This window comes from Micropterus salmoides, unplaced genomic scaffold, assembly GCF_014851395.1.
Source record: "Micropterus salmoides isolate LMB-PRFRI ecotype aquatic unplaced genomic scaffold, ASM1485139v1 Ms_hic_scaffold_1, whole genome shotgun sequence".
NCBI lineage: Eukaryota > Metazoa > Chordata > Actinopteri > Centrarchiformes > Centrarchidae > Micropterus > Micropterus salmoides.
In genome coordinates, this window is record NW_024040040.1 from 48,026,287 (window position 1) to 48,040,868 (window position 14,582).

At 39.4% G+C, this 14,582-nt stretch overlaps 1 protein-coding gene across 1 annotated transcript in view; it reads right to left on the reverse strand.

The window, feature by feature from the left end:
- The window catches only part of LOC119884402 (serine/threonine-protein kinase H1 homolog), a 137,254-nt gene that overhangs the window by 51,091 nt on the left and 71,581 nt on the right, over positions 1–14,582 (reverse strand). The window contains exon 3 of the mRNA XM_038694837.1: positions 10,194–10,374. Within this exon, the coding sequence (XP_038550765.1) occupies positions 10,194–10,374 (181 nt within the window). The remainder of the gene's footprint in view (positions 1–10,193; positions 10,375–14,582) is intronic.

Consider the following 14,582-nt stretch of genomic DNA (forward strand, 5'->3'; position numbering starts at 1 on the left):
AGAAAGGTTTAAGGCAAAAACTATTTAATTGCAAAGATAGAGAAAGAGAAGAAGAAACAACTCAGTACGCAAGCTTCCTTCTGTCCTATTTTTCATCATCTCTTTTACATTTAAAATAATTCTTTTTTTGGCATGTACTCCATTATTCTGGATCCTACTTAAAGACAAGAATCAAATTTCAAAACACCTTTAATGTGAATGTTTGCTTTTTTACGTAGCTTTGTGCTCATTAAAACCATAGCAAAGCTTCCAGCTTGTTGTTGGTCTGCAGTGAAACCAACCAAGCAATGTGAACATGAACATTATGCCAGACAGCACGGTAATTTTCAACCAAACAGACATGACACGTTAAACCAGAGCACTAGATTGCACTGCATTGATATAATATGATCATTTAAAAAGGTGGATATGACAAATGTTCATTTTAAAAGGTGAATATGATAACTGCTGATAAAACATTAGTCGTGAGCTACAAAGCAGCAAATAGCTGTATATACTGTAACATCTTTAGTGTCCTCAGCTGAATAGGAAACAATCTCATCCTTTTCTTGGCTATGCCTTTTTGTGCTTTTAGTAAACAACACGACACTTAAACTCCAGTCGAGCCTTTTCCCCTTATCTTGACTTCCATACTGTCCGCGCTCAATGAAGTCCAGGGTTTACAACTTAATAAAGCAAGAAGACCATATAAAGATAACTATCCGTGCAAATATTAGTTTTTTAGTCCACACTTGTCTCATAGCCACAGGGCATTAGCTGATGTCACACACTGGCAGTAATACCTTGCATTTAAAGGAATGACATGTCTGTGTGTATATGTGTGTACATGCAGACACTCATGGACACATGAGTGTCTGCTCATGCATGCTACTTGTGTGAAAGTGTCAGTTTTGGTTAATTTGCACATACAGAGATCCACACACAGGGATGTGCTCCTGCAGGACAAGAGAGAGACAGAATGAAGGACTGCAGTGTGTGTAGAAATGCTGTAACTGATCATTTCTATCATATCATCCTCTGGGTGCATGTCTGCAAATGTGTGACATGCCTCTGCTTCAGTGGATATGTGCCAGTCCTGGCTAAATGAATGATGAAATGAAGCCAGATGGGAAAAGAACAAAACAGCTTCCTGAAAAAAAATATGGAGTAGGAGAAAAAAAAAAAACCCTCTATGAATGTCAGGCAAAGTCACAGGAGAGTGCACCATTTCATACAATAGCGATCTCAATCCCACAAAGAACAAAGAACAGGGAGAAGTGAAAAGTTACACTCCAATGGCCATGAAACTATTGATTTCATAGAGAAGGTCTGCTGGAAAAGCAAGCACAACTTCTCAGGGTCCTGACAAGTCTGGGGCTTGATCATTGTTTACAGGACTCTGGCTGTATTCATCCTGTTGTCTTCATATTCGTGTGACAGTTCTCGCACCAGCTTGCAAGAAATATTTCCACACCATGCTCAGCAGTTTCCCCCATGATGTAGCAACTTAATATAGCAAAGCTGCAAAAACTTGTTCATTTGTTGTTTTTTCATATTCAGCTAAATCCAAACATGTGTTACAGTGTGTGATCAATGACATCAGCCATCAGAGGGTCACTTTAGCCTTGTACATGCAGGGACTGATATTTAGATCGACCAGCGAGCTATGTGACATCATTTCTGTCTCATCAGATTGTGATTGATGAAGCCGGTTGACCAAGGTCAGGATCATGATATTTGACCTACACTGTGAATGTGCCAGAGAGAGCGAGAGAGATTAATGCACCTTAATAAACCAGTCACAGCCACACTGTTATGGAGTCTCTCATACAGTTTCATAAATGGCAGAGGTTAACATGCATCTTTTGCAAAGCTTTGCCCCTGCTGTTCATCAAACAGCGGGTTAGTTAAGCAGAGCATGCTAAAAAAACTCTTGCATGACAGAATTCCATGAACATACAAGGACGTGTTCATTTTAAATCATGTCTTCTGGTCTTTCATAAGCCATAAGAATAAAGCATGTATCCCCATATGATTCACGTTGTCACCAGTGTCTCCTTAGCAGGGAGACAATTGCTCTTTTTCAGCGGTGTGTGACACACAGCACAGCTCTACAAACTCAGGGAGGGATACACAAAGGTCACCGGCTGACAGGACTAAGACATATTGTGCCCAGAGGAGATCTTCTGAGGAGTGAGCAACTTACTGATTTCACCCTTCCCGGTTTGCACATTCGAGAAAATTGCTATTAGTATTCAAGGACAACAGACATGCTTCAGAAGTCATTTGAATAGGGCAAGATTTCTTTGGCTTCCAGGCTTCGTTAATGAAAATTGCTCCAGGCAAAGCACATTATGAGTTTATTGCTATATGGCAATAGAGTGCAGACTGGACATTGTTGTTGGTACATTGATTGTGCTACAGGACATGCAAAAAATCAATATGTGTATGGAAAAGGATCACTCACCTTTTTCAAGCAAATGCCTTGGTTTACAATGAGTTTTGACAAGGAGACCTTCCTTCAGTGGTGAAATAAGTATTCACATATTTTAGGCGGACTTGAAAGCTGGGTCATAATTCTCCCTGGAAGCCTCTTTTAGGTCATCATCTTGGTTTTATGGTTCACCATGGTTCACTCTCAAGTCTTTCATCAACCATATTTCCAGCAGGCTGCAGCATTGGTTGCTTTTCTTTTGAGATGTGAAAAGTAAATGCATAAAGTAACTGGAAATACTCAAGTACAGTCTCAAATGTGCCTCTGTATTTTCCTCCACTGCCTTCTTTGTTAAAGCATTTGTTCCTATTCAATCAGTGCGAGGTTTGCTGCTTAACTCATTCAACTGTGAATGGTTTTATAATGTCGGGATGGAACCCGGGGTCTCTACAACAAGAACTGTCAAGCCTGAGCTCTCAAAACTCACATTATGTCCAAATGATTAATAATAAAATGAGATAGAAACAGATAGAAACACATGCTTCAGTGCTCATAGATACATACTCACAGGGATTCACATACATCCCCACACAGTGCAATAATTCAGTGATTCATGAGCCCAGATGTTAGCTGACTGCCAAAAAAGGAGAGCTGAGTTTTCCGGTTGACTCCATGGGTGGGGGTGCTGAGAGTGAAAACGCGAGGTGAGGAAACTGTGAGAGTGAGGACAGGAGGAGAGAAAGCAACATGGTGAAAGAGAGATGAGAGAAGAATAGCAGGATAAGGTGAAAGAAAAATAAGAGGAGACAAGGCGAGACAGGGCGTTCACAGACAGACTGCTGCTAAGGGAGAGATTGCAATGCATGCACTACACTGCACCAAAGATGACATTTAGTTTTAAATGAAGAACAGCGGTGTGCTCAGTCTAATTCTATGTTTGTGGAAGTGTGCGTATTTCCAGCCTGTGGACTATAGAAGATCCTCAAAAAAGATATTGCCTGGATCAATCAGTGGTGGAAGGGTTATTCGGATCAATCACCTGCAGTAACTGATGTTTTGGCCACTTGGGGGCAGAGTAAACAGGTTGTGAACACAACACGGACATTTCATCGCCTTTTAAGTTGATATTTCAAACGTTTGAGCAAACAGTTGCTTCCTTATTTACACATCCAGCAGTTACAGAACAACAAAATTATTCATTTGGAGCTGTTTCTGTCCACCTGGTAAATATAAATCTAATATTCAATCTTTTAGCTCAGTTTTTTGTCTCTTAGAAGTGAAAAAATAAAGTGAAAGTACCTTGAAATTACAGTCCAGTACAGTACTTGCTTTGTGGCTGAACAGAAGATTTCTTAAGGGATAATTGTTACTTTAAAAATGCAAAATCCCAGTCCCACCATTCTCAGCTCCATAACTTCACTTTTCCTTTAGCTTATTCTGTCAAAACATGCTTTCTGTTCAGCTCTTATTCATCTTCTTGCTCTTCAAAAGAAACACACATAAGGCAGCAGCAGGAACCGGGATGGGTGGGGAGGCAGCAGTGGCATGAAACACAAAAACTCTAAACATAGAACTTTTAAATTGTGTCAGAGCTTTGTAGGTGTGATTAAGAATGGTGATGCGAGCTGACTACATTCACGACAAAAATGGCGACAAGTATGGATGAAATCACCAGAAAGCTGCCCAGGTTGTTGTAAGTCGACTTGTGGAAATAAATGTTTTTTCCTCTTGCCTTCTCTCTCCCCCCCTCCCCTGTGCTTCTCTTGTGCTCTCTCCAGGTGCTAACGAGGTGATTGGTTTGCACCTGTGCAGTCTGGCCATGCGGGTCATTGGTTCTATAGTTCTGAAGCTGGCCAATCATCATGCCAAGCCAGCTATAAAAGAAGCCTGCTGGAGGAGTTCTCTCTCTCAAACTTGAGGGTCTATTGGGAACAAAAGGAGCTGGGGTAAAGAACACACAGAGAGCTGTTGTGCAATACCTGGAGAATATTGGGTCATATTCAAGCGGAAAGCTTCCGGTCAGAGAACTGAGACGAATGCAGAAGTCCCTTATACCTGCATTCTATTGAACGGCCAGCGGGGAGAGACTCCTCTGGTTGCAAAAACAAGTCTGGCTCCATCAGGAATAATGATAAAATGACCCTACTTCTCAGCTGATTTATTACTTAAACACTTCCCTAATGAGTTTATGGTCTCATTCGCTATAGTTTCAAGTATTCCTCAATACAACATGATGTTCATTTAGTAAATTATGGTCCCATTTAGAGGAAAATAGACCATAAAGCAGAGTATGCTTCGGGGCTTTTCTGTGATTGACAAGTTGTTACCATGGCAACCTGTCAATCAGGCTAGAGTGACTCGTGCCTAGGGCACTGTCTAAATTTAACCAGCACCGTTGAAAAAGCTTATTAGTAGTTGACTGACACTTTCTCTGGTGAGTACTTCTAGTTTTAAGCCTAGTCATTCTGGTTAAATGACAGTTAACGAGAGTTACAGATGCACCTAGCTAAGAAAGCTAGCTATCTCCGCATGGAGCTGTTGGCTCCAGTCTCATCCGAATATGTCACATCAGGTGCCACTGGTTGCAAAAAAACAACATGGCGGCGGTGTGTCGGCCAAACTTGAGGCTTCAAAACAGCAGTCCACAAACAAACGGGTGACGTCACAATGACTATGTCCACTTCTTTTATACAGTCTTTGTTTATGTTATAGACTTTAGTTGCGTCTTGTTTTTCTTAAATGTAGTATTCTTGTAAATGGTCTGTATTTGTATAGCTTCACACTACATCACATTCACCCATATTCACATTTGGGGTTCAGTGTCTTTCAGGAACACTTCAACATGCAGACTGGGGGAGCCGGGGACCGAACCACAAACCTTTTGGTTAGTAGATGAGTTTAACCCCCAAGCTACAGCCACTGCTGTAATTATGAAGTAAAGAAGAGTATTTGAACACAACTCATAGCCACAAGATCTCTTGAGATTTCTCGTCAGGTAAAAATTTGTCTTCCGAGACTCTGCAAATGACATTTTTCACACGCTGTCAGGCCACACACAAGTTTTCTGACGCAGACTCATGGAGCTCACTTTACCTGAGCTGCTGAAGTTAACGTGTGTGTGAGTGAGTGAGAGAGATTTCTACCTGATCACAAGTGTTTAATTTATTTTCGGTTTCACATGCCGCAAGCAGTCCCAAACTGCGTAGATCAAACGGTCTGAAGGGGATGATGTTACTACCAGCAGATCAATAACATAATGCATTAAATTATAGTCTTGTAATATTATGCCTCTTTTCTGGAAATGTCAGAAGAGCTGAAACACTGGAGCTATTAAAGTCCAGGAGTTTATTACTAAATTAAAATGTAATAATTTATCATTGAGGTGACTAAATCATGACTCAGCAGGGATATTACATGAGAAAAATTTATCTACAGGAGAAACAGATCTGATAGCACAGAATGACTGAGAGCTGCACTGCATTATATTCTGTTATAGTTAGGATATAGAGTTTGAATTGTCACCTGACACCTGAATTTAGTGGGGGGGGTTCTTAAAATAAAATAAAAAATCACCATAAACTGGTGCAGCAAAAATTCCTCAGAATGCAAATGAAAGTGTTTAATGCTCAAAATTTTCATATAATTAAAGTTTAAAAAAAAAATAGTGTTAAAGTCTCGTCTTGTGGGTTTGTGTCTTGTCACACCTAATAACTCATCCTACATTTTCTGGTATAGTAGATGGTGGTCTCTCACCTCAGACTATTTGCATTGTGCATAAAGCGTACCATACTAACACACCATAAAGACAAGTGCAAAAAAATCAAGAAGATTCTTTCTTCTCGGAACCCTCAGACTATTGCGACTGCATTGTGCATAACCCTGCGTACCATATTGCATCAGATACACTTGGGCGATGGCGGTGCCTGATTAAATGTAATTAAGAGGAGCTTGAACATAAGTGGGTTTTTAGTTAGAAAAACAGGAGGCTCACCGTTCATTTTGTAAGTCACTAGCAACTTCGACAGGAAGTGGAATGCCTCAGAAGATGCCTGACAATCCTCCAGTTTTTCAGATTTTCTTCAGTATCAAATTAATTCAGTGATGTCAGTATATCCAGTGGTACACAGCAAACATGAACTGTTTATTAGTTAATTCGGCAAGCTGTATATTAACGAATCACATACGGATTAAAATGTTCAGGTAATTTTTGTTCATTATTTAAATAGCACACCATGCTGGGCTGATTTGGAGGAAAGCTCGGCATTACAGCACAGTATGGACAAGCACTTAATAACAAATTAAGGTCTTCATTAATTAATAACAGGCATTCCTAATATTATTATATGTAGCCATTTTGCTACAATTAGCGTAAAGAAGACACAACAGCTGCAGCAGCCTCTTTACACTGTTATAACCTGACGTTTATTTTAGTTGTGAGATGGAAGAATTTAGAAAGTTGCCAGATGCAGGAGCGTTGGACTTCATCCAGGCAGAGGGAATGCTCACCGACCGTCCACAGTGCGCCGGTTCAGGGAGAGGAGGTTGCAGCAGCGGCCCGGTGCGCTGCGGACGGTCTGTGATCAGAGCGACCAGCAGGAGTGAGCCGGGAGGACGTCGAAGGATCATGTTGAGTGAATGTGTGTTTATGCTGGCAGCAGAAAGTGTGTAAAAATGTTTCCGTGTCGGCGTTTGTGCTGGGACATCCTCAAGCAGTTAACTTGCTGCACGTTGTATGCCATAGTTTGAAAACCAGTAGTGATACAACACCAGTCATAAATAGAACGAAACTGCTTTTGTTTGTTTTGTTTTGGTTTTGAAACTGAATAATCAAAGAACGAACCATACACGGATAGGTTGCTGCCACCTCTGTATGTTTTGTTGAAGTTCTCTTTGTAGATATTTGAGCCTTTTGTTTTCTATTTTGTTTGAGCGGTATCCTAGTTTTGTTGTATTTTCACCTCCATTTTATTTGACATAACCATCCCTGTTCAATCCTTGTTGTAATGTTTGTTGGCAATTATCTTGAAAGTAAATCATTGTTATTGTCACTGCCACTTTCTTTTGATTGTCCTGTTGTTTCTCTTATTTCTTAAAGGGGGATGTAACAGATTTAAATCAACATTACCTTGCTCTTCATGAAATTGTTTGCTTTTATTGCTGAATGACATGTAAGGATTCAGGTGGTTGCACACACTGTAGGTCCAGTATTTTATCCTGACTGAAACTGAAAACTGAGAATTGTGTCCCTTTTTTTAGTTGTAGTATAAACACAGTTTTAGCAAATATACTCACAATGGTGAAACATGACTTGTATTTGAAAGACATCACAGTGAGAATACAGCAGGAGTCATTTTGCAGATTTTGAGTAGATTTGTTCAAACATTGTGTATCTCCTCATTAATACCTCAACTGTGTGGGATATTTACTGTGTTGGTGATTCTGTTTTCATTCAGTAGCCGTTCTCCAGTCACAACTGTTTTCTCTCACACTGTGTGAGCTAAGCCCTGCTGTGACACTGATTTCCTGAATAGCGTTTGTGTCACAGTTCCTGGGAGTCCTGTCCCTCTTCAGAAACAGACATGATTTTCTTTTCCAACACCCCTAATGGGTCCCCTGTTTTCATCTCGTCGCAGCACCGACAGCGGTATTTACAAGTTCCTCTTTGGGGAATCATTTCTTTTTTTAGTCTTTTCCTGCATCTCAGACCGTGTACCCAGACTGTGATGGATGTCATGTTTCCTCTGGAGGTTTTTGTTTATGACAGTCACTATTCATTTCAGCGCATATCGCCATTGCACAGCATGCTGTTATGTAACTGGCTTGTTGTTTTTATGCGGAATTGATTTATATACCTTTTTCTCTAATGGAATTTTGTGTGTGTTTTGTTTTTGCCTTGCTCGTTTTCTGCTCTGACCTCAGGTTCTAATGTAGAATGAGATGTTATCCCCAAACATAATGAAGTGCCTGTAACAGCTTGCCAACCTGAGATGTGTCTGCGCTGACATTTGTTGTGGGCTTACCCCTTCTGGCACTGAAAGCCACTGTGAGGAAAGGCTCTTTGTCCCACTGTTTTAGAGGCAACATTAAGCCACCTTGTACACTGCGGAAATATCCAGCTGTAGCAGACTTTCCATGTTTAAAATCAGTCTTGAGCTTCAGTTTTCTTGAATGAACTAAAATCATTTTGTCAGTGGAGGAAAGTTGATCAGTGGCCATAACAGTCTTTACATGTTATTAATAGCTGCACTTCATTCCCACAAGCTGATTTCAGAGAAATGGGGTAAATGATTGACAGTGCTTTAGAATCCAGCTTGCTAATTATGATAATTATTTTGTGGAACATTTTAAAAATAATTTTCAGGCACAGTGGTGTGGCTACAGCGGAGCAAAAGTCTTGAAATAATGATATTGTAACAATGTTTTATCCATGAGGAACATTTTTAGAGGCTTAACACAATTATAGGGAACTAAATCAAATATTATATGTGAAGAACATACTGCAACTTACTAAATTAGTTTTACTGCACTTTTCATTCGCAGGCACTTTTTCAGAAACTCTGGAACTTTGAACTACCTTTTGACCAGAGGAACCTAGGTAGCTGAATGCAGTTAAATGCAATCCAAAAATACTCAGCAAATTGTTGCTTCTTTGGTCATTTTGCCTTGTGTTTTAAGTCTCCTTTTCCATCTCATCTATTTCTTTACCAACATCCATGTAAAAGTGGTGACAGCTCCAGTCCAGTCTACTGGTGTGTGAATTTATCAATGCTGACTATGATGCTTGAGGAGCCTCATTGCCACAGCCAACCACATCTAGATCAGAGGACCAGAGCTCCATAGAACATGAAAGCCCCATCATATAGCGTGGCTCTCTTCCCTGCCTGTGCCTGCAACCCCTTTTGCTTTAGTTTGGACACTGTCACACCTTACACTACATTATTCTCTCTTTTGTCGTGCCTTATGGGCAGGGTTATGACAAAGTTGGGTCACAAACAAAACTTCTTTACTTACATTACTGTGCTAATTTCCCCATCTTCACAATTCTTCAGATGCAGATGAAACAAAAGCAGAAATGCACAAATGGGATCCTAATTTATTTCCTGGGGCTCCGTTTTTGGCCTGGTTGATTGGAGAGGGTCATTAGAAGCCCTCTAGTTTGACCATGTCTACATGACCACATTTGCCTGTAGTTTTGGCACAAAAATAAATAAATATACACTTAAAACAAATGCTGTGTGTGCCAATTATGGGCATGAGCAACAACTTTCTTTAGATAACTTATCATTTGTCTGTAATCTTTTCAATGTAAAAGCATTCATTATTAGCTTTACACAGGACACGGGTTGCAATTCAACCAAATTATGGAAAAGCAGTGAGTTGGATAACTGGACACTGAGTGTGAGTTCATTTTAAAATACTCTCATCACACTGCCAACCCAAAAAGGTCCATGTGTGTTCATGCTATCAGAGAGGCAACATGATCTCAATGCTGCTGCTTTGAGCATGCACTTGTTTCAAGTGCACGCTGAGAGGAAATAATAAATAATGGAGGCTGGTAGCTGATGTTGCCAGTGAGAAACGGGGTGGGAAGGTGTCACATTGAACATTAGCAGTAGGTGCAGTGGGTCAATTACAGAGGGGTGCAGTGATGAATATTCCCAGCACTGCTTGTGTATCACAGAACCTGGGAAACAACAGTGTGCTTTTAACTCGGATTGTCTGGTTAAACTGCTGTTTCCCCCCAGTAGCCTTGCTGTTGCATGAAAACAAGAAGACCTACCTTCCCATCGACCCCATATACCCTCGGTGGAGTCCTGCAGACTCCTGGAGGATAAGCTGATGGAGTTGTCAGTCTCTACCACATCACACTTGATATGGCTTGAATGCAAATGAGCCACTGACAAATTGCTTTTTGCCAAGAGGTTCACCCAGAGGTAAAAGCCCCCAGGTTCACTCCACAGCTGCAAGGGTGGAGTGATTTATAAAGAGGCACAGACACGTCTTTGTCGGGCCTCTGGCATTGACAGGCGCTTCATCAGCGTCCAGATTGGGTTTCATGGTCAACTAGAAGGCACTGATGCGGCAAGAAGAGATTGGCATCCTCCATATTCACTGCCTTTTCATTGCCTTTCTTAATGCTGTTTTTGACTGGCAAACACCTCAGACAAGAGAACATATAGACAACAGGCAAAGTCTAGTGACAAGTCTATACATCATGTATGTCATCCCTGGAAAAGGGTGAGGTTGGAATTATATTTATATTTTTATCATTATCAACAAATCCAAAAGACAGAATCAAAACAAAAAAATTTAAATCATACTCAAACTATAAACTGTATTTTAGACACCTATGCTGTCATGTCATAGACTTCCGTCGTCAACTACATACTGTTAAAAACACCTACCACATACCAGTGCATGTGATGACTTATTCCGTTATTATGATAACTTTTAGGTGTATTATTGTACAATAACTAACTAAACTAATGTAAGTAACAGCATTTTCAGTCTACAGGTGGTCTGTGTCATAAAATAGATGCCACTGAGCATGATTAGACATGCTGGCTTACTTTTCAAGTTTTCTTTGCTATTATATCTGATTTTACTCTGTCTGACAGTTATATTTTTTTCAGTTTTAGCTTGTTCCATCCTTTTCATGAGGCTATATATGATGTTTTCAGTGAAATGTTCATCGCGTGTTGGGACAACATTAGATCTCTATGGTATGGAATCTAAGCTACATCAGACTTATATTGCTTGTTAGTAAAAATAAATGCGTTGTCAGTTTACATCTTTCCATGGGATTTGTGGATAAAAGATTTTATGAAGCAGGAGAACACCGGCCTTGTGTGTTAAATTATTAAAGATGTTAAATAAAATAGTTTAGAATCTTGGATTTGCACAAAACTGATCAATATAAAAAAAAAAAGTTAAACACAATAGACGTGAGTGACACTTCGTGCCCACAGTGCAAACCTTGAGAACTGCAGAGAGGGAGAAAAAATAACTAGCTTGCTGTGTAATAGTTGCACAATTGAGTTCCCCCGCTGGCGTTTTTGAGCCATGTGATTGACTGGGATCTGAAGCGAGAGTGAAAGTGGTTTTGAGACGGCATGAAAAGAGATAATGACAACACAGATCGGGGGTGATATCTAAAGCGAGTGTTCATTTGTCACTTATGTCTGTCTCCTGCTGCGAGTCTCAAGGTAATGTGGTGAAAGACGCATTTCAAGGCTACACAACTTACATCTCCAACACTGGAAGAGGATATTACAGTCTTTGTTAATGGAGGGGTCTGGATCATAATGAACAATGGGGAAAAATGATTATCATTAATGGGCTTGGGGGATGAGGGCGAGTCAATGGGACTACTTTTCATTCGCCTCTTTAAGGCCACTGAAGAGTGATGCGTCTCTCAGTAGACTGTTGTTAATGTGTCATCAGGGGCTTCTGCAAAGCTACTGCAATGAATAATAAGTTTAATGATGTTTGTTCTTTGTGATGACACATCTACAGTGCTGGGTAACCACTTAGTATTAAACTACCACTCAACTGCAGGCACCCAACCACTTACACTGCACTCCGCATTTTGTTATTCATCGTGGTGTGTAGGAATATATTTCATGCTATAATATTTCCGTCAAATTGATTCTTTCTCCTGCAAAATTATAGATGATTATGAATGTTTTTTACAGGAGGAACCAGGGAGTGTGAGAATAAATGGGTTCTCATTTAATTCCAAGAGGCTTGAATTTCAAATAATATGACCTTTTTAATATGTTCTCCCATTCCACTACTGCATGATGGTCCAGCAGGTTTCTGAAAGGTGCAATTGACAGGTGGGCACAATATGGCTCAGTCTGGACGGGCGATTTTATTGAAATAACTCTTTGGATGAGAATGAGTCTGTGACCCCAGGTGTCCTCTTCAATTTACATCCCAAAAGTAGATTGATAAAATGATAATGGCCACTAATTAATTTGTTTACAGAGCATAATCATAGGTAGAATACTTTAACCCCAAAACTTGTTTTCACTTGATTCCAGTAGAAGTGTTTTATCTAGACTGTGAATGTGTACGGAGCACCCACATAGACACAAAACACTCCTCTCTCTCTCTCTCTCTCTCACACTCACACATAAAAGAAACAGTTTGTTTGAAGGTATGTCTGCTTGTTCTGATATCATGTATGTTTTGGTTCTGATGTGACCTCTCTGTTTATCTCTCAACACAACACATAAAAAAAATCTAACTAGTAAAAAAAAAAAAAATTCCGCACAAGGTGCACTACAGAGCAAGAGATGCAGGTAAGAGCAAGATGAATTTATAATCAGAAAAAATAAAGCACAAGTGTTTGTGTTAGTGACCGGACATTCAATCCATAGAACTATATAATCAAGGAAATTTTATTATCATTGCCAAGAGCAACAATAAAAAGATCCATGACAATATACTTTTATGAGCTGAGTGTTGTCACTAACACCAACGCTTGTGCTGTATTTTTTAGTTTTAAAACATTAATGTAAGAAAGAGAGTGAATGTGAAACTTTGCAAAAAGTGACTCATAATAATAACCATAAAACGACCGGCCCCCCTAGCACAACACTGACTCCAACACAAACTCCATGTAAATCCAAAACAACAAGAGTTTTATGTGCTGAAGCCCGTTCTGCAAAACTCAGATCGACGTCGGACAAAAACACAGTCAACATCGGAGAGGCGTTTGAGTCAGGGAGAGACTGCTGTTGCTTTGGATATAAAAACCGACCCAAAGTTGTCCTACTGGACAGGTAAACTAACATTACTGCAAAGCATGTGAAATATACAATGGCGGACAACGTAGGCCTACACAAGTCCTGTACTTGAGTAAAAGTACAGATACCCTCGCTAAGTGTTACTCCACTAAAAGTCTTCAATGAGTGGGTGAGTCAAAGTACAAACGTACCTGGCTTTAAAAATATGAAAATGAACCATTACTACTTCATATTACTATATTTCAAAAAATAATAAGTAAAAAGTACTATTAGTATGTGGTGGACAAAGTATTCAGAGTCTTTACTTTACTACTAAGTAAAATTTCTAATACCGCACTGTAAAAATACTCTGTTACAAGTAAGTCCTACATTGAAATGTTGCTGAAGTAAACGTATGTAATTATAATCAGGAAAATGTACTTAGTATTAAAAGTAAAAGTACTCATTGCAGAAAGAAAAAAAGTCCTCCTGACTGTTATACTATTATATATTTATTATTATTACTACTCATGTATTAATGTAAAAGCAGGATTTTATTGTTGTAGTTGTTGAGGGGAGCTCATTTTGAGTGTCACTAATGATTATTTTCATTACGAATTAATCTGCTAATTATTTTCTCCATTATTAGGTTTTTGAAATTCTGAATATAGTATATAATAGTGAGAAATTATTAAATTGAAATTACCCAGAGCCCAAAGTGACACCTTCACATTACTTGTATTGTCTAACCAACAATACAAAGCTCAAAATTATTACAAATAAATTAAAAGAATTAAAAGAAAGAAAAAGCAGCAATTATATATTAAATATTATGTCAAAGTGTTTTTTTTAGCCTGCAAGCAATGATGTAACAGTACAAAGCAAATGTGGATGATTTGTTTCTAAAATGAATAGTGATGCAAGGCAGTGTCAGCCAGCTAGATCACCATGTTTGCTTTGAAACTCAATTTAGATATTTTGTTGTTTTAGACAGCTTCCTTGCCAGTCTCAGTAACTTACGTGACCCACATAATATACAAAAATGCATATGCTCATCCATATGCTTATCCAATTTTTTTTTTCTATGGTGACATTGCTGAGCCTCGCCGATGAAAGATACACAAATAGTTATTGAAATTTGTCTGTTAAACGCAGTCATTGTAACGTTGTCATGCAATGAGCACAGATTAGTTCAACATCAAGCTGATGAAAATATTACTGTAACGTTGCAGTGGGAGTTTACCTGAGTTTCAAGCATTTTGTGTGATGCTTTCTCCGGTGTGTGTTGGTCTCTGTGTTGGCTCGCTCATTAGTTCGAGAATGCGCAAGGGCACACCTTGGGAAAATAGTGGTTGCAATCTATAACCTCACCGCTAGAGGCCAATGAAAGCTACCCTACCCTATTAAATGAATAAATACAAGTAAAACAGATTTCA